The sequence below is a fragment of the Melospiza georgiana genome, chromosome 8, assembly GCF_028018845.1.
Source record: "Melospiza georgiana isolate bMelGeo1 chromosome 8, bMelGeo1.pri, whole genome shotgun sequence".
NCBI classification, from domain to species: Eukaryota; Metazoa; Chordata; class Aves; order Passeriformes; family Passerellidae; genus Melospiza; species Melospiza georgiana.
This window is the reverse complement of record NC_080437.1, coordinates 13,006,991-13,026,784: the sequence shown is the minus strand read 5'-3', so window position 1 is coordinate 13,026,784 and position 19,794 is coordinate 13,006,991. Positions and strand designations below refer to the sequence as shown.

The 19,794-nt window shown below is 39.3% G+C and overlaps 1 protein-coding gene across 1 annotated transcript in view; it reads left to right on the top strand.

The window, feature by feature from the left end:
• RET (ret proto-oncogene) overlaps positions 1–19,794 on the top strand; it is a 51,927-nt gene that overhangs the window by 25,197 nt on the left and 6,936 nt on the right. The window contains exons 8-19 of the mRNA XM_058029353.1: positions 57–182; positions 980–1,090; positions 3,609–3,728; positions 4,343–4,599; positions 5,719–5,866; positions 9,020–9,127; positions 10,580–10,794; positions 10,895–11,017; positions 12,658–12,728; positions 16,463–16,600; positions 18,503–18,602; positions 19,552–19,699. Coding sequence (XP_057885336.1) covers positions 57–182; positions 980–1,090; positions 3,609–3,728; positions 4,343–4,599; positions 5,719–5,866; positions 9,020–9,127; positions 10,580–10,794; positions 10,895–11,017; positions 12,658–12,728; positions 16,463–16,600; positions 18,503–18,602; positions 19,552–19,699 — 1,665 coding nt within the window. The remainder of the gene's footprint in view (positions 1–56; positions 183–979; positions 1,091–3,608; positions 3,729–4,342; positions 4,600–5,718; positions 5,867–9,019; positions 9,128–10,579; positions 10,795–10,894; positions 11,018–12,657; positions 12,729–16,462; positions 16,601–18,502; positions 18,603–19,551; positions 19,700–19,794) is intronic.

The following is a 19,794-nucleotide window of genomic DNA, read 5'->3' as shown; positions in this document are numbered from 1 at the left end:
TTCTGAGCTGACCTGCTTGTGTGCTCATTTCCCTTGTCCTGAATTTTTCCCAACAGTTTTAAAAAAAGAAGAGGACTGTCCTGACTCTTGTGCTATAAGTAAGCACCGTGCTGAATGTGAAGAATGTGGTGGCCTGGGAGTGCTAACAGGAAGATGCCAGTGGAGACAGGGGAGTGGGAAAGGTACATTTGTATTATGTGAAGTCAAACTTCTGCTTGGTTGTAATTGTGCCTTTGAGTTCCATAGATGCAAACTGATTTATTCTGGCTGGAAAACGTGGTATGGTGAACTACATAGAAGCTGGGGCTAAAAAAAATAATCATAATACCCATATGAAGTATGCACTAAAAAGGAAAATGAGGTGAAGTTGGAAAGGCCATTCTTTATCTTGTCCCTGGTGATGCTGAACATGGTAAATAAACCAGCAGGAAGTGAACTGAGCCTGCAGCAGTGTGAGTGGAGCAGGTGCTAGCAGGTGCACCCAGCAGACAGTGAGCACAAAGCAGTGTCTCTTTCTGTGCTCTGGAGCACGGATCTGACTGGTGACAGCTCTCGACTCTTGCAGAACAATGACTGTGTGTCGGTGCTTGATCCCTTCAAACTGCATAAGTGTCATACATTCTCTGCAACCACTTGTAACCCTCTTATTCAAGTGGGTGAAACTGAGTAGAGAAATCCTCAGATGTAAAAGCTGCTCTTCACTCTCAGAGTGGTCAGCCAGCTCTTTTTCAAGCATGTTCACAGTAACTGCAAGTGACATGAGCAGAGGACTGTCAAAAGCAGAAAAGATAGCAAAAAATGGTTTCTTCCATTTGCCTTTATTTGTTGTCTTGCCTGTTACTTTAGCATGTGTTTGTAGTCATAGATGTTCATTTTAAAAGGCACCATAACCTGTGGTTTGGAGTGTTAGTGTGCCCTGAGAAGATACAGTGAACTTTCCTTCCTTGTGGTCTTAGTGCAGCTGTTTCTCTGTTAACAGGGATCACCACAAACTACTCCACGTGCACCCCGAGCATCAAGACTTGTCCAGATGGCATCTGTGATGTGGTGGAGGGCAAAGACCCGGCTGTGTGTCCCCAAGACTGCACAAGTAGGGAATGTTTTAGGATGGGCTTTTCTGTAACCTCTGATTACTTCTCAAATGTCACTTTCTCAAGTGTAGATACTTTTACAAACGCAGCATCTCTGCATTGTCACACTTGAATTTGAAACATACAATTGAGTTAAGGTTATGGGGATGAATCTTGACCTTTTTTGAGCCAGGCAGGTGACACCCACTGGCTGACTGATGGAGGGGTAAGGTGTTCTCAGCAATGCCCATTCTCCTGCCTGTTCATTCACAGGTGGTGATTTTCCATGGAGGTACTTGCTGAAGAGGTTCAGGTTCTAGGCACATTAGTGCCCCACTTCCTAGCTCAGGTACAGTAAGACAGGAACCAGCCTGTTTGAGCTCCTGGGTAAATAAGTGAGAAGAAACGAAGTTCTATTTACAATAAATGTGTTTACAAAAGATCATCTGGGGAAATGTAGCTGCCCTTTTTAGACAGGGGGCCATCAGAATGAATCAATGCCTTACCTATTTGAAGATCCAGACAGATACCCGTATGAGCAGAATTTATGAAGGAGGAATTTAAATGCGTTTGTGTTGGATCTTTTTACTTGACCATAAATTTCTACACTCCACTCGTGAATGCCTGGAAGTTCACAATTCATTCTGAAGATACACAGGGTAGAAAAAACAGTGTAATTCTCTTGAGCCATTTCCATCTTCTGAGAGATGATAATTTTTAAGTGGATCTTTTTATCTGACAGTCTAATTCATGAATAAAGACACATGTTTCTTGAATGCTGCTTCTGACTCTGACATCATATACTTCAAGTTGAGATTTTAAAATGGAGTCTTAGAGGAACTAGCATTTTCTTAAAGCCTGGAACTTAATGTTCCTCTATAAAATTAATTACTAAAGAGGCTTCTTAGTATTTCTTACATGCAAGAATGGATTGTGTATTGTAAATTAGTGTTATCAGATAGATAATTATTTTATCAGCGTGTATAAAAACAATCCATTAAGTGGGAGAAATGCTTGAAGGAAATGCAAGTAACTTCTCTAATCATCTGAAAAGAATTCCCAATTGGTAATAGTTGCAATAATTTGTCATTTTGAAAGTGGAAATATTTGTGCCAGGGGCTGCAGTACTAAAATAAGTACAACATATGCATCAAATGTTTTGCTCAAAAGAAATACTGTCTTTCTGGATAATAAGCAGGCGAGTAAGACAAGTTTTCAGGATGTTATGCAAGCCCTTTTAACGCCTAAGCTGAATAATTGTGTACATGACTTGACACAATTGAGAGCCTGGGCTGATGCCCAAAAGCAGTATACTTGCAGACAAAAAAATGAGTTTGTTCTGGGAGCTCAGAGCTGCAGGAGTACCATTTTATCAGCTTTTACTGGCAGGGGACATTCCTTTGGAAATGGCAAACAATAAATAGGCCAAGACGTGTTAAGATCAAGGATATTCTTTAGGTTGTGAAAATACTTATTTCTGTAATTCATTTGTCATTATGATGGCTATGTCCTTGAGTCCCAAAATTGCTTTCTCACAGTAACACTATGAATATTACATTCAAGGGCACTCAACTGAAGCAGCTGGTGCTGTGGCTGTGCCTATCACTTAGAGGCAACCTAATTGCATTCTTAGCAAGAGACTTTCATGTAGTAAGCAACTGCTCAAGAACAGGTGAGGTAGGACTGGCTCATTCCCTGCTTCCATCTGCTTCCAGGTTTGCAAACATAGGCAGGTATAGATAAATGCGTACAATTTTCTGTGGCAAATGGAAACTTTATTTCATCACTTCTTCATGATGGAGGAAGTTGGCTGGGGAGAGGCAGGGAGGATAATGAGGAATTTTTGGGAACACCAGTGGTTTTAAGTGTCAGCTCAGAGGGTGGTGACTCAGCAGAGTCTCTTCCAAAATTAACACCTGAGCTGCCTGTAAAATGCTCTTTGCGATAAAGGCAGTTTAGAGATAAAAATGTCCCTGCTAATAGTAATTTTTATGACATATACAGAAAAAAAATTATTTACTTGGAAATGCAGTTGCTGTTACTCTGCATGAAGAACTACTTGAAATCAAGAGTACGAGTTTCTGCAATTCTTTTACTAATATTAAATAATGCATTTTTAGATTGTGCAGGTCTTTTTTTTTATCACTTGCACTAGGCATTTATTTTAGTGCTTTGACTAGACTGTCCTGTGGCATTTTGCAGAGGTGGTTAAGTGTTTATCTCCATGTGACAGTGGAACCAATGATACCTAGAACTGACTTTTCCAAGGTGTGGGAAAATCGGCATCAGAAGCAGGATAACTCAAGAACAGCTAATGAGGACTAATGTTTAAACAGTGCAAGGTCCTCCCATTTCAGGATCTCAGAAATTTCATAATTTAGTCTTCCATCTCCCTTAGGAGTTCCTGTCATTACTCTTGCACTGTGCTCCCTGGTTCAATTTCAGATTCATACTGGGGTAAACCCATGGAAAACTGAGGCTTTTCTTTTCCCTTTACCGACATGTAAGAATCTTAGCCTGTTGTCTGTATTTGATTAGGTGGAAACATTATTGGTGGTCATGGGAAAGGCATTGGAAATCTTGGAATTAAGGCAGGACATGGGATTTGTTACTGCTTCCCAAGACAGAACTGTTATTGTGAGAAAGATGATATCAAAGGTAAGTCTAGCTGCTGTTCTGGTAGTAATCTTTTTCTCTGTATAAATCATGTGTACATATAAAACTCTCTACAGTTGTGGCCATGTTAATAAGCCATGTCTTTGGTCAGAGACTGCTAATAGAAAACTAGTGAGGAACTGGCACCTTGGCATCCACTATGGAGCCTGAAAATTTCCAGAATGTGTTATTTATAGCCATGACTAAGGATTCATTTTTATTCATTGCTACTTGACAAACAAGTTGGTCATCCTTTGATTTCCAGCAGCATTTGCATTTCAGTGAGGCTTACCTGATATTTGCAGAGGCAGCTAGGAGAATTGGAATAATGTTTTCTATTACTTTCAAGTAATTCCAGCTTCCTGATAGTTTCTGAAAAATCTCAGCTTCAAAATGTCAGCGATAACCCTCACCCATGGTGTCAGGAGGAGGAGTGCATTATTTTTTCCTTGACCTTTCTGTGCAGTTGTTTGAAACAGATAATGGATATTTTAAATAATTTTTATTTTCCCTAATAATAAACATAGCATGAAATAGTTTGCATCTTTAAAACTGAATTATTGTGCAGAAGTAAGAGGTCCCAAGGAAAGTTCTAAGAAGCTCTTTTTGGTCTGCAGAGCAACTGTGTGACGACGTGTGCAAGACCGTGATCACAGGGGCAGTGGTGCTGTGCTTTGTCCTCTCGGTGCTGGTTTCCTTCTACTGCATCCACCGGTACCACAAGAACTCCCCGAAGGCGCCCATCGCCTCGGCCGAGATGACGTTCCGGCGCCCCGCGCAGTCCTACCCCATCAGCTACTCCTCCAGCAACGTGCGCCGCCCCTCCCTGGACTCCATGGAGAACCAGGTGGCTGTGGACGCCTTCAAAATACCTGTAAGCCTGACAGTGCCGTTTGGCACGCTCTGTTTTGGTGTCAGCCTTGTTTGTGCATGCAGATGATGTTACAGGCATGCCGTCCATTCATGGAATCACCCATTACCTTCAAATAGCAGCGCTGGAAATCATGTGCATGAAGATACTTCATGAGGGATTGGATAAACATTTCAGTTTGCTGTATAAGACCAGTACATTCTTCCTTTTTTATTGTGCTTGAATACAGTGTAACATTTTAAGTTAATTTAAGCCAATGATTTTCACTGATGTAACTGAATCTGACAGTACTGTGGTTTTACTTTTGGCACTGTCCACCTAAGTACTAACCATCTAACACTCTATGATGTGCCAAAGTACTACAACAAGGCTAAGTTTTAACATTACAGAAAAATTCCTCCTGAGATGACTTCCTGATTTCTGATGTACACATTGTAGATATCAGTTGGTGTGGGAGTTTTGCCCACATTTAAGGACTTTTGCCCAGTCACACTATCATACCTTTACTCTACTTTTTCCTGCTTTGAATCACACACTATGCAGGATTTCTGTGAGATGGGGTGTTTTCATGAGCCAGCATGGTAGAGATACACTGCTGCTTTATATGGCAGCATCAGATCTATTTTAGTGTTAGGTAGTGAGGTTTTCACAGACCTTGTGCTCTGTTTGCCTTAGTTTCTTGTCTGGTTTGTACATCTGTCCTAATTTTGCAACCTCAGAGCTTATTGGCACTAATTTTGTAAGAAGATGAATGTTGTCTCTGATCACTTCTTAAGGGAAGGGAAAGCCTTGTTCTGTGAGTAGAACTTCTCCATGAAAGTCACATGTTCAAAGTTACTCTGAAGGCAAGGATTTATCCTGTATCACTTCATTTTTCATTTGTACCCAATTTTCCAGACCTGTAAATATAATCCATTCTCCGTAGACTACCTGTACAGCCTGTTTTGAAGGTTTTCAGGTAAGGGAAAATAGATTTGCAAAATACCTTGATACCCAGAAGCTTTTATAAGAACTCTCTGATCAAAAGAGAAACCAAAGACTGCACGCTCAAGTGCACCTATTCCTGGGAATATCATCTCCTTTCCTTGCTTCATCTCACAGGGTTTCTTTTCTCTCCTGCAGGAAGATCCAAAGTGGGAGTTCCCTCGGAAGAACCTAGTTCTGGGCAAGACTCTTGGAGAAGGAGAATTTGGAAAGGTCGTCAAGGCGACAGCATTCCGACTTAAGGGAAGGGCTGGCTATACCACTGTGGCAGTGAAAATGCTGAAAGGTACCTGCCATTGGGGCTTTTGAAATAGTTTGCAAACTATTTCTGGTAACCTCTGCATAGATTTGAAGAGGGGCTTGTGTGAAAGCAAAAGGTCAGCTAAAAACCCAGCAGTGCCACAGCCTCTCTTTCTTCCAGCATTCTGATGCATTCTGACAGTCACAATCTGCAGATCTGTGACTTTAGCAGTTGGCATCACATTGATCCAAGTAAGAAATTCTAAATCATGATCTGCAAGGAGCCTCTGTCTTAACATAGCAAATGTATTCAATTCTGTTTGGCATTGATGGGAATATTGTGAGGGTTTGTTAAAGCTTTCTGAGTCTTTTCCTCTATCCAGTTTCCATGGACAAAGCTTTTTAAATAAATCATGTGATAATCCTATGAAGAGACAGAACAGACCTGTTAACTTCCTCTCCTGATTTAGAGTTCTGTCTAGTTTTATGCTTTCTGATTTGCTTTTCAGTCACTAGGAGCTCTGTCAAAATGGCTTGAATAACCCAGTGCTGTCTCCTGCTGTGTTCAGTTTACCCTAAGACTTTAAACCTGGGGGGAACAAAGTACGCCTAGATAATGTTAAGATGTTAATGTGAGACCTTGCACTGAACCATTCAGTGCTGCTTGCGAGTAAAATCATGTCATTACAGGAAAATGTTATTCTTCTCATTTCCATTTCTGTTACATTCAAAGCACATTTGCTCCTCCTTGAGAGGAAAGATGTGCATATCCCACCCCTTTACTAAGAAGTAAATGCATTATGCAGTGAATGCCTTCATTGCAAGAGGTGTAGGTCACATGGAGGAAGTTTAGGAACTAGGATTTTTAAGAAGTGAAGATTATTGAACTCTTACTTGTAATACTGAAGTAATGACATGCATTGTATTACGTTGTCAGTACAATAGTCACTATTTCATCTCATGTTTATTTGTGCACTTAGTGACACTGCTTTTTCTAGCACATTTTCATCAACATGTGACTCAGTTCAGATTCTAAGACATAGTGGTAAGAATGTTGCTTTTACTTGCAGATGGTTTGACATTCAGTTTTCCCTGTCTATTATGAAGGACAGAATTGACTCAATTGACAATGTGAAGGAGTAGACCTTTATTTTAAGCACCTTATTTTAATAAATTGATCTGACATTTACAGTAATACTTCAGGCTCTAATGAATCCCTCTGTAATGTAAATTAAATTGCAGATAGTCACCTGAAATTTTATTTTCCAGCTTGACTGTGAAGAGCATTTGTCATTCTGCAAATATTTATGTGCTATTATTGGCTTTACTATTCACACATGACAATTGAAGCATAAGGACCAGTGCATTAGCTTCAGTGGCCTTTGCAGTGCTGCCAGGAAGGACAAAGGGCAGTTATTTTGGATCAGGCCAGCACCACCCATTCTTTCCCTGTACCAGATGCAGAACAGGTCATTTGTCCAAGTGTTTGGGGCTGTTATACACTGAGTGATCTTTAAAGGGCAGTGCTAGGCACACTAGATTGTTACTGCCTCTTATTGCAGGAAAGAGCTCTCCTGCCTGAGCTGGGTGGATGGGCACAGTCTGGGTAAGAACAGACCAGGGCAGGACTCTCCCTACTGTGACGACTTGGTGTTAGGTACTGTGGAGGGAAAGGGAGCAATGGGCTGAGCCAAAATAGTCTTGGAGCTGTGGATGGAGGTTTAAAGGAACAGATAGGTAATTTTTTTCAGCTCATTATTACCACTTTTCTCATATTAATTAAATTTGACCTCCTACCTAATATGAATACCCTCATTACAATAAAATTAAAGGGGAAAACACCAACCAATTCACAAATACAAATTATTAACAGTTTGTTAAAATGAGTGGCCTAAAGCTTTAGAGCAAATGTCTCCATTTGAGGGTTTTTTTTTGGTAGACAAACAGGCATGGTACATGGTTTGTTCACATCACACAGCTCCAGAACTACAAAAATAGGACTTTTCTTACAGGCATTAAGTTGACATTCTTGATTTTTGTTTTACATAAATGTGCTTTTTGTAGTCTTTATCAGTAGTGAGAGACCAGCTGATACTGTTCTCCCTGCAGTAGAAGATTCTCTACTCTGAGTGCAGATTCTGACTACAAGATAATATAAGGCAGATACAAATGTGTAGTTCTGATACAAACATAACAGTAGAGCAGAATAACTGTTTTTATAGGGAGGTCAAACTGGTCGCACATGAATAGGCAAATAAATCCTTTGGTGCTCACAGCCTTTATGAAAAAAGCACACAGTACAGTACCAAAGAGCAGAAGCCAAACTTGTTTGTATTATCCTTAAATCAGGATGAACACATCCTTGTCAATGCCCAATAATGACACTTGAGGAACTGTCCAGGCTGGTTGTGTGTGTCAGAGAGATTAAGGATGAGGAAGAGGAAAGTTTATCTCTGACCTATGGTGTCTTTATGACCAGGGATCTTCAAGCCCCAGTGCCTTCAAAGAGGAAGCTTGTCAGTCTGAAGAATTCTGCAAACAGGCAAAGCACTTGAAAGGCTGAGAAAGCCTGTTTTGCCACATGATTCTCACTGACATCAGTGAAGTCTGCATACATGTTCCCTGGTAAAATCAGTTTGTCCTGTACATTTAGCTTCTGAACTCTAAATCTGGGTGTATGCTACAAGAGTAAACCAGTAGATTAGTGGATTTTAACTCAGTTGGAAAATGTATTTAGGAGAAGGAGTGAGTGAGTGAGTCTATTTTTATTTGATCTGTGTGAGAGCTTGGCTTTCATATGCTTCTGAAGCTTTTATTGCACTGATTCACCCTAAGAAGTTGCTTTATAACACCAGAAAAGGTCTGTAATAATTTCATGGCATCTTTAAGACATTACAGACTCTGCTCCTGATTCTTGCCTGACCTCCTTGTTCTGCAGTCATTAGTACCAGGGCAGAGCAATGCCTAGAGCAGGCTGCTACCAAGCCAGAGCAGCAGCAGTCACATTCACTTGGTTCTGATGTGAATGGCTGCAGGACACCAGAGATGGGGAAATTTCTCTCCTGTGGGGAAGTGTGGAGTTTTCCAACGTCCTGCTAACTCTGGGAGAGATGGCAGATCTCATATTTCAGACTGTACACAGAGAACTCCTGAGTGATGCTTTCCTAACCAAAACTGTGTGTTTGGTCACTTTCTGCAGAAAATGCTTCGCAGAGTGAGCTGAGAGATCTCCTGTCAGAGTTCAACCTTCTGAAACAAGTCAACCATCCTCATGTCATCAAACTTTATGGAGCCTGCAGTCAAGATGGTAAATACTAAAAGCTTGTTACTAAAATGAAACCGTCCAGAAAGGAAATGAAATGCAGTTTGTTGCTGGATTTCAACAACTACTTGATAGTTGTTGAAATTTGCTGTTGGCTGAAAAAAAGAGGGATATATTAAAAAACAATACTTGAAAGAAAAGGGAAATACTAATTCAATGTAACTAAACATTCTTCCTGGGGTTTTCCTCAGTGCACATTTTGATTCTGGGGTTATTTTAAATTAACAAGTCTCCTACAAATTCTCTTCCAATCAATACATATTTTTATGGTATGTTAATAATCAGTGTTCTCAAATATGAGTTATATTTCAAGTTTAAGTTTTCATTATTGTTGTTGTTGCTTATACCAAACAATGTAAATAGACAGCTACAGCCATATATAGATGAGGATAGCTGGATAGTTAGGTTGATCTTCAGTTTTCTGCCACTGTCTCAAAACTGTTCTCTCCCTTTTAGAAACCATTATGAAATGGTTTCTAAAAGCCACAGTCATCAACAAGGGGTAAAATCTGCAGACACATGTATTATAAATTGCCAATGAAGCAAATTTCGTTGTGCGTAGGAATTGCTCATTTTAAGTTAAGAGGCATGGCAGCATTCTCTTCCTTTTGCATCTGCAGTTGTGCAGCCTAAAATCACAGCATGGATTCTGGAACCTTGGGCAAGGGCCTGCCTTCTTTGCCCACCCAGTTCTGTTGCAAATGTCACTTTTTTGTTAGACAGAGAATCAAATTCAGGAGTGAGTCATCTCTGAGTCTTAGTAAGGTAATGAGCCAGTGGGGCTGGTTAGTTTTTTTTCTTTTCAGTACAATGGATTTTTCATCCCAGAGGAAGTGAAATGTTACTGAGTCACAGGCTTTTAATAAATATCAAGTTAATTCATTAGTGTATGAGGTAGGAGGGCTTTGATACAGCACAGAAATCTATTTATCATTAGGTAGGTATTATTGAGTAGGTATTATTCATGTGGGTAATGGGGAGGAGAAATTAATGGATTGTAATGGTGAAATGTTTCGAAATGCTATCAAAAGGCACCTTAAACGCAGTGCTGGAATTAGCAGATTATTTGAGCTCAGTATCACAAGCTCAAGAGGATGATTTTAATTTTAAAGTTTTCTAAGTTAGGCTGTTTCACAGATCTAATTTGTCTGAAGGTTGTCTGGTTTTTTGGTCTCAGATTATCTAGATAAGGGATTATAGGCAAGAGCCAGCATTCTGCTTTGATTTAGCCTGAAGCTCATTCTCTTTGCATTGAGGATCTAAGGAAAAACATTCTTATTTCATGGCTGACTCAGTGTTTTTTACATAAAGGGCAGAGGTGTCTGGATCCTCTGACAGTCCAAAACAAAGTGCTGATTAGAAGAGACTTGTTTGAAAAAGACCCCTAAAATGGTTATCTGTGAATTGTTTAGTGACCTGTGTGTGTGTTTATTTCAGGCCCGCTGTATTTAATTGTGGAATACGCCAAATACGGCTCCTTGCGCAGTTTCCTCAGGGAAAGTAGAAAAGTTGGCCCGAGCTACGTGAGCAGTGATGGCAACAGGAATTCCAGTTATTTGGATAACCCTGATGAGAGGGCCTTGACCATGGGAGACCTGATCTCGTTTGCATGGCAGATATCCCGAGGCATGCAGTACCTCGCAGAAATGAAGGTAGGGCAGCCAGGGCTCATCTCAGCCTGTGACAGACATGGAGCAAGCAGCTGCTTCCTCCACAACAAGCATAAACTCTCCTGTTGTTTCTTTCCAAAAGCTTGTGCATCGGGATTTAGCAGCCAGGAACGTCTTGGTGGCAGAAGGGCGCAAAATGAAGATTTCTGATTTTGGCCTCTCTCGTGATGTGTATGAAGAAGATTCCTATGTAAAGAGGAGCAAGGTACAGTGTGTGTTAAAAGCAGTAGTGGAAATTATTGCCTGATCAAGGAAGTTAATTTATACTGTGTGGGACTTGAGCATGGATGAAAAGGAGAATGGCTGTTTTTATAAATGTAAGATAATTATTTTAAGAAATAAAAATGACAATGAAGCAAAAGCATGAGCTCAACCAGTGGGATAGAAATACATACATATATATATATATATATATATATATATATGTAAATATGTAAAATATGTATCATCTTTAAGTAACTATTACCTCTTCTCCTCATTTATCCAGTCTTCTCATTCCACTCCTTATTTATCCAGTTCCTCATCAAACTACATGAGAACACAAACAAAAACCACCATTTTTTTTCTTTCTCTCTTCCTATTTATAATTTAAAATATAAACTAAAAATACCGAAGAGCTGAAAAATATATAGACAATTTATATCAAGTTCCACACAACTTCCACAAGTCAGTCCTGGGCTAGACTGTGATATTCGTGAGCACAGCTTCCCACTGACTGTGTCAAATAAGCAGTGGTGGTTCAGTTCCCTCTATGGCTTAATATGAAGGAGCTGCCAGCAGGATTTTTTTGCATGTGAAAATGTTAAAATTTTATGAGAAGATTTCCATAAATACCATGAATTTTTAGTTTAGCTTTCTCTGTTTTTAAGGGCCAGTTTGTGTGAATGTTGTGTAAGTCAGAATGATTTGTGAAGAAAAAAAAACAACTTCTAGAAGTCATGATTTTATGTAAAAGGGCATTGCATGTTCATTTAGCTATCTTCTGATGGATGTGTTTTTACAATGAGTTCTACCAGTTGCTCTGTATTTTAAGAGTAAAACCTATATATAAAGGCAGTTTGGCAGTTTAGTTTTGTTTGGTGGGGCATGAGGTACTGAGTGGATATTTGCTCTTTACTTCTGAGACACTCACCACTGTAGTATTATTCAGATCCTAACAAGCATCTGTCTGAAGGAAGAGGAAGTTTCAAATCCTCCTGAAATACTATATATATGGATTTCATGAGAATGAGAAGTAAGGCATATGAATGCTAATCATACTGGGAAGGTTATGAAACAGCTTGGAAATTTTGCATACCTAGATTTTCATGAATATTTGGGGTGGATTACTCAGATTTTTCTCAGTGAATTTCTGCCACTGAAAAATAGCAACTTGTAGATTCCACTTAGAAACTAGTAACCAAATATGACTATCCAGGTTCAGTTCTGAAACCAGAGGTATCTGTAACGTCCAGGTCTTCTATTTATGCATCGTCCCTGGTGTAAATGAGATAGTTCTTCCTCTTTAACCATCATTCCTCATCATTTTTGCATCTGCACATTTTCAGAGCTCTTTGTTAAGAGAAGAGTTGAGTTTATCTGACTTAAACGATGACCACCTGCAAAAGGCCACACCAGCTTATTGCACGTAATTAGATTGCTGAAGTGTGTAAAAAGACATGAACTAGTTTTTTAAGACACTTAAAATTATTATTCTCACTGTTTTTCTTACAAATTGCCAAATATTAGGTGCACTGGCAAGTGCTGTAGTATGGACAGACTTGTTTTACTATTTTGAGGATAAATACCTTGTTTTTTCACTTGGAAACTTATTTTTCTGACCATTACTGCTTTTTTACCTCCTAGGGTCGAATCCCTGTGAAATGGATGGCCATAGAGTCACTGTTTGACCATATCTACACAACACAAAGTGATGTGTAAGTGTAAACTCTTGAATGCTTTCTGGTTTGTGTGCTTGTTGATGGAGCTGGGGGAGGGAGCACTGCAAGGTGTGTAGGAGCCAAAGCCATTACTCTTGCAAAGAAACATGAAACAGTCTGGATGGCATCATCAACTGGCAGTGATGCCCAAGATTTTTGCTGTTGAATTAAATCTGAATAAAATATTATCAGAGATATTTATGTACATAATTCTTGTTGAAATGAGCAGGGGTTGATCTGTTCATGTGACATGTTTGACTTTGAATATAGACACGAATAAGTAGAGTTTGCTACAGGTAATGGTCATACCTGAACTTCTCTGTTTTGTTCATCATTTGTAACACCGAGTGGCAGGTGAGGGATGGAGTGGAAGAAAGGAAGCGGAATTTAATGTCTGAGCTCTGTTCCTGTTGAAATGAATGACAGAACTCCAGTCAACTCTGTCCAGTTTCAGTGCCAAGATACAAGCTTACTTTCATTATTAGGGAAACAGAGACCTGAAGATGGATATGCTGGAATCTCCACCTCTGATGAAGAGGAGGCAAAGCAACCACAGCTAAATTATCCCCATGTCTGATAAGCATGGGCCAGGCAGAAGAGTGTTTGTAGACATTTTCAATTCAGGATCAGATACTTTTCATTTCTTTCTCTCTGGGGTGAACGATGCTTGTGACTAGTCACCAGGCAGACTCTAAAGCTAAAGATTATTTATTTAGGAGAAAAACCTCTGAAGGACTGTAAAAGCAGAAGTACATAGGCCTGATTTTCTGCTAGGTAGCATCTTGATGCCTCCTAAGTTTGCCGTTACACTCAAATGGAGTAAAACACCAGTTTGGGTCGTGTCGCACTTTGAGGGGAAAAACACTTTGATAATAGCAGGATGTCAGAACATGTACCTTTGGATTTGTACTTCTAAAATTATTACCATTCACTTTTACTCTTCTCTCTGCAGGTCAGAGCAGTTTTAGTGAAATAAAATATTTTGCATGCCTTGGCAATTCCTTACAAAATGAATTTCCAAAGTATTTCCCTTTACTTTTTATCCATTGGAGTAAGAAAAAGAAAAAATAGGGATAATTCTTGGGAGAATGTCACTTTTACTTAGGTCAGCATACAGGTTTTTCTGGGTCTCTTATCCTCCTCAGAGTACCCGTTGTGCTGACTTGCTTCTCTAAAATTACTTTTCCCAAGGAATCATTGAAATTCTTTTTAAAACTTCTAAGCATATTTTTAATTTCTTCAGTTTTGTCACTATGGTTTGGGGCAGAACAGATTGTGTTGTCATGTAACTGCCTCTTTTTTGATTGCTGATTGATCATCTGGATCCAATAGCATTCCTCCCATTCCTTTTTCCTGGTGGGTGCTATTAAGGAAGCCCAGAAGCGTGTTTGCTGTCAGTGGGATCCAGCACCATGCAGAGATTGCCCAGCTGGCATCAAACAGGCCAGCTCAGAGCCCTGGGCAGCACAATGTGCTGGTGCTGTGTCACTGCCCTGCCTCCCAGGGCTGCCTGAGCATCTCCGTGCAGAGCTTGCCTGGGGGTGCCTCAGGAGCACAGCATTGTGCCATGCACCTCTGCTCACCTCGGCTGTGTCATTGTACATGCAATAATCCAGGAGTGCTGTACAGCAGCTCCTAACTTAGCCAGGTTCCTGCAGAGCAGAACTGACACCCACAGAGCTGCAGAGCAAATCCTCTCCAGCACCAGGTTCCACGGTGGCATTTCAGAGCAGCAGACTCATCAATGAAGTACTCCTTTTGCTTTGTTGTTACTTCAGATAATTTCACTCACTGAAAGTATTATCTTATGGATATTCTCTGTTGTTTGTGGTGGGGAAGTTATATTTTAGGTGAACATATTACCCCTCAACCATTCCAATATTCCCTTTTTTCCTGATATTCTGTTTCTGTTTTCCACCCTTTTTCTTCTCAAGCTGTTCTGTATAGTTAGTGGTTAGCAGAGTTTAATAACAGGACTACTTGCCAGCCTTCACAAAAACCCTATTTTTGCTTCAGAGGTCTATGAGATCAATGGAAAGCTAACCTACTATCTTCCTCTTCATGTACTTTTCTTTCCTGGATTTTTGTGATAATGCTTTTATTCTGCAATAAACATAATACAGTGGGAAATTCTTCATCCCTCATTTGTCCTCCTGTAGTACTTAATGTGTATAACAGTCTGAAAATACTGCAGCATTCTACAGCATTTATTCTAATTTGTTCACTTACTGAACAACTTCAGTTAAGAAATTGTTTGTATGATCCCTCCTTCCATAGTCTGTAAAATTCCTCCGAAGCAGAAGTGGATTTTAGAAATAAAACCTGCCATGCTCCAAAGTTTATTTGAATTAATCATGGACAGAAGTGTAACCTGATGGCAGAGCACAATTGGCTTCAAAAATGGTATGAGGAGAAATATTAATAAAGTATATGAAAATGCTATAAATATTCATAAGCTTTCAAGAATGTGCAGAGTGATTAAAAATTTATTCAGCGAATGGCATTAGGCAGAAGAATGGCAGCATATCACTTGAGACCATGTGAGAGTCACTTTGACTTCTCTGACAATTTGGGAAGTTTTATTGCTGTACCTTTGGGGTTACTTTTGTTCTTTAAAATGTGAGAAGTGCAGGTAGAAGGGAGTCAGACAGGAGGTGAGGTATTTGGCTAACATTTTGAGATGGAATTTTCATAGGGAATTAGACATGGCTGTTTGGTTTGGCAGTAGGTGTCTAACACTTGCTGAAATTTTCTTAAAAATGGAGTTTACAGAGAAATTGCCCAAAGCCAGCATTTTAATAAATCGTATGCAATTTTGCTTCCAGATGCATCCCATTGAGCAGCCCCAGTGTTGGCTGGTTTCCTTCCTTTCAAACATCCAGATTTTGTCAGTTGTCAGTTGAGCAGATTTCAGGGTGATTTGTAGCTTCTTTGTGTCTCAAAAAGCCTTTCAGTTAGAAAAGAAAAACATTTTTGCCTCTTTTCTCCTGGCTTGCTCTCCAGAAATGGACTAATTTATCTAAATATTTCTCACCCATTATGCAAGGTCTTTTTGTTTGAGCTCAGCAGTAAAGCAGTAAAAATTCACTGTTTCTTCTGTTCATTTCAGAAAATTGTTTCTTCTGTTCTGTGTCAAAGTTCATTTTAGGCATTTGGTATTTCCAGAGGAAATTCTTTCCTCTTCTTTCATCAACTCTAAGAAGAAAATTAAGTCCCGAGTCACTGAAATGGCCCAAGAGACCAGCTGAAATCAAAGGTGTTACTTGTGATTTAAATAAACACATTGTGTTGCCTCATAGTCAAGACAGCAAGCCAGTCCTGTGGTAACTCTGTAAATTTAATTTAGAGTTATTTCTGAATACAAGAGCTAATTAGGGAGGTTAGATTGCTGCAGGAGCCCTGTGCAGCAGAGGAACAAGTCTTTGGTCTGGGCCACCAGAGGAAGGACTTCCTCTTTCTGCTGTCTAGAGAAGACGGATCTTCCCAGGGTATAATTAGCTTTTGTCAATGGATAAAAGAGGGGTGTCTGTTTTCTCTCCTCTCTTGGTTGCTAACCTTTTCAATGCACATGGGAACAAGATGCACTGCTTGCATCTGAACAACTGCTCTGGCATGAGGTGTCTGGAATTTTGTTGGGTTCTGAAAATACTAAAAGGAGATTTGTTGTGTAAATGCACACTAAGCTCCTGAAACATACCACTCTATTTAAAAGCTCATTTTGTCTTTTTCAGATGGTCATTTGGAGTTCTGCTATGGGAGATTGTTACTTTAGGAGGCAATCCTTACCCAGGTATTGCTCCTGAAAGACTCTTTAACCTCCTAAAAACTGGCTATAGAATGGAGAGACCAGAAAACTGCAGTGAAGAAATGTAAGTAACTCTTGATCTGATTAGATTCAGAAAACATTAATAAATATACTTGATGAAAAAGGTTTAAATAAATACCTCATAAATACTATTCTGTATTTTTTAGAAATATAGTCAAAATATGTTGTGCTTTAAAGAATGTCATGAAATTAATGGACAGTAAAGTGAGGGGAAAAAATTGCTCACAGAATGCCTACAGCTATATCCAAACCATTTGTAGGCTATTGAATAACATGCTTGCCAAACAATTGAAAGAGTTTGTGTATTTAAAACTTCTGAGGGTGGGGGAAGGAGGAAACTTCCATAAAACACAGTGGTAGCTGAAATATTCAAGAAAATGTCATAGTACCTTCTGCAACTGAAACGGATATTCCTGTGTATTTGAAATGGATATTTCCAATGCACAGTCATTGTCTATAAGTTTCCAGAGGAAAAATGGTACCTTGGCCCAGAAATCTACACTCTTGAAGATAAAAATTTATTTTCTGTCATTTGATAAGCCCAAGGCTTGGGAAGTACTTCATAATTTGTTAGCTGATTTATTAAAACACAGTCAGTGTGAAGTATCTTTTGTCTGTGATCTTCTATGGCATTTGGAGATGAGGTGTGATTTTATGTTCAGCCTGCAAATTTGATCATGGCTGTGGTATTTTGAAAGTTCCCAAGCTTTAAACATTGTGACCACTCCTTTGACTGATTTTCAGTTGGAATTATGCTTTGACCACATCTGGGCTGAGAAAAAAAGGTTTAAATAAATAATAGGTTTTTTGACATACAGAGAAAACCATTAAGTATTTCCAAATTTAGGGGAGGGTAGCAGTTTACAAGAACGATTGGCAAATATCATCTAAGAAATGTATAATACTAATCTTTGTTTCATCTCAGTGAGGAGTATTCATTCCACAAACATTTTATGTCATCGATAATTATTAGTTTAGGCAAGCTGACCACATCTGAGTTTCTGGGATTTTTTAAATTGAAACTAAGTCATGGTTTTCTGAGTTTTCAGATTTTATTCTGTTTTACTCAGAATTTTTTCTGACAGCTTGCGAAAGCCCACTTTAAGGACCACTTTTCTCAAATTGAATTCTCTCCCGTACGCAGTCAAGTACGAGAGGGATCATGGATGAAGGTATAAAATGCAGTGCTTTTCAATAGCTTCCTGTAGTTCTCATAACCCACTGTTTCCACCATTAGAGCACTTATGGGGACAGATCCCTCAGTCCTGAGAACAGCTGAGCTAGAAAAACGACATGAATGGCACAGGTTGGAGAGTCACGCTCCAGAACTTGCCCCTGTCTGTGTGATAGTCACTCAACTATAACACTTTAGTTCTGTTCCCTTTCCTTTCCACAATCTATGCTATAGAAGGAAATTAAAGAGAGAATAAATATAGGTTTAATCAAAAGAACAATAATAGAAGTCATCAAAAGAACATTCGTTTCTGCAAATAGGCTAGGCAAACATTAGTTTCTGCAAAAAGTTACAGAAACTTAAGAATTCGAGCAAATGAAAACCAAAATTCTGGTTTTTGGTATAACAGCAGAGTTTTTCAGTTTGATTCACAAATTTCTTCAGTGTCATATACAAAGTGAAGTAGCAGTCTGGCGTGCTGCCCTACATTTGAGGTGGTCCCTTGAGAAAGTGAAACCTGAGACTACAGTCCTTCAAGGGCAGCCAAGTGCATCATCATTTAAACTCCTGGAGACTCTTGAAAATAAAAGCCCATTGTTGTGAGTGTCAGTTGTTAATTCCAGGGAACATTTAGCAGTCCTCACAGCAGAGATTGATGTACTTGGGGATGGCCTTCATGCCACAGTTAAGGTCAGTGCTGTAAATCATTAGAGCAGAAGCATGAGCCATTTCTAACAGTTTGGGTTTTTTCCACCCTGTGACGGGTCCCAGGTACAGCCTCATGCTGCGCTGCTGGAAGCAAGAAGCTGATAAAAGACCAACATTTACTGAGATCAGCAAGGAACTAGAGAAGATGATGGTGAAGAGTAGGGTGAGTGTGGAAAGCATGGATTTTGAAAGTTTTTGTGGTCTTCTGAGCTTGAATGTACAGAAATAATTACTTTTTAATTTTATTTTAAAGTAACTTATTTTCATCAAGTCTTGAAGCATTTATATATATAGTTCCTTCCACATGCATGCAGCTTTTTGAAAGCAGTACTACCTCTTCTAACAGCTTTGGTGACTTCAGCCCAAAATGTGGATGGATTATCCTTAACCTATTTTCTTTAAACAATAGTAATAATTTAAAAACTATTGCGAAAAGTTACTCCTAAATAAATAATGTTAGAGAGCCAGAACTAGAAGAATGTAGTATTTCATGCATTTTAAATTAGTTGAAAATGCTTAGCATTCTTTTTTTTTTTGTTTTTTTGCTTCAAAGCAATTCAACTACACAATAACCAATGAATTCTTATCAGTGACCTAAATATTTAGTTTTAGAACAGCAACCAAAGCTTTATTTGGCGATATTTACCATAGTTATTTTATGCATTGTTATGCAATAGCTTTTGTAAAATTATTATTAGATATGAGTACCTTGTCCTTTAAGCATGCGTATATATATATATATGTATATGTATATATGCAAATATATATATATATATTTTTTGGGCATACATATGGATGAGGCATACCAGCAGCTGAAGGTCAAACAAAGCAGTTAGGACAGATTTTCAGTTTGCTGGGTGTTTTGTTGATGTGCAGAATTAAGTAGGGGAAGTATTCATATGTCTGTAGCAGGTGCAGTGTTGAGGCAAATCAGCTTCCAGAGCTGCTGTGGCTGCTGGAAAGCAGAGCCTGCTCAGGTGCCAGAGGTTCTAGAGAAAGGTGAATGCAGTGGGTCTGTAGTTCCTTGCTGTAAAGAAAGCACATTTATGCTTGTTACCCAAACAGCAGCACTGCCACGTGCATTAATGCAGCTTCTTGTGTCCATTTCTCAGGACTACTTGGACCTTGCGGCTTCCACGCCCTCCGACTCCCTGCTGTACGATGACGGGCTCTCCGAAGAGGAGACACCTCTCGTGGACTGTAATAATGCTCCCCTCCCTCGAACCCTCCCTTCCACATGGATTGAAAACAAACTCTATGGTAGAATTTCACATGCATTTACTAGATTCTAGCAACACACACAAAAAAAGTTGATTTTTCTTCTGCACTGTTCTCAGACTCTGTAACCCCATTAC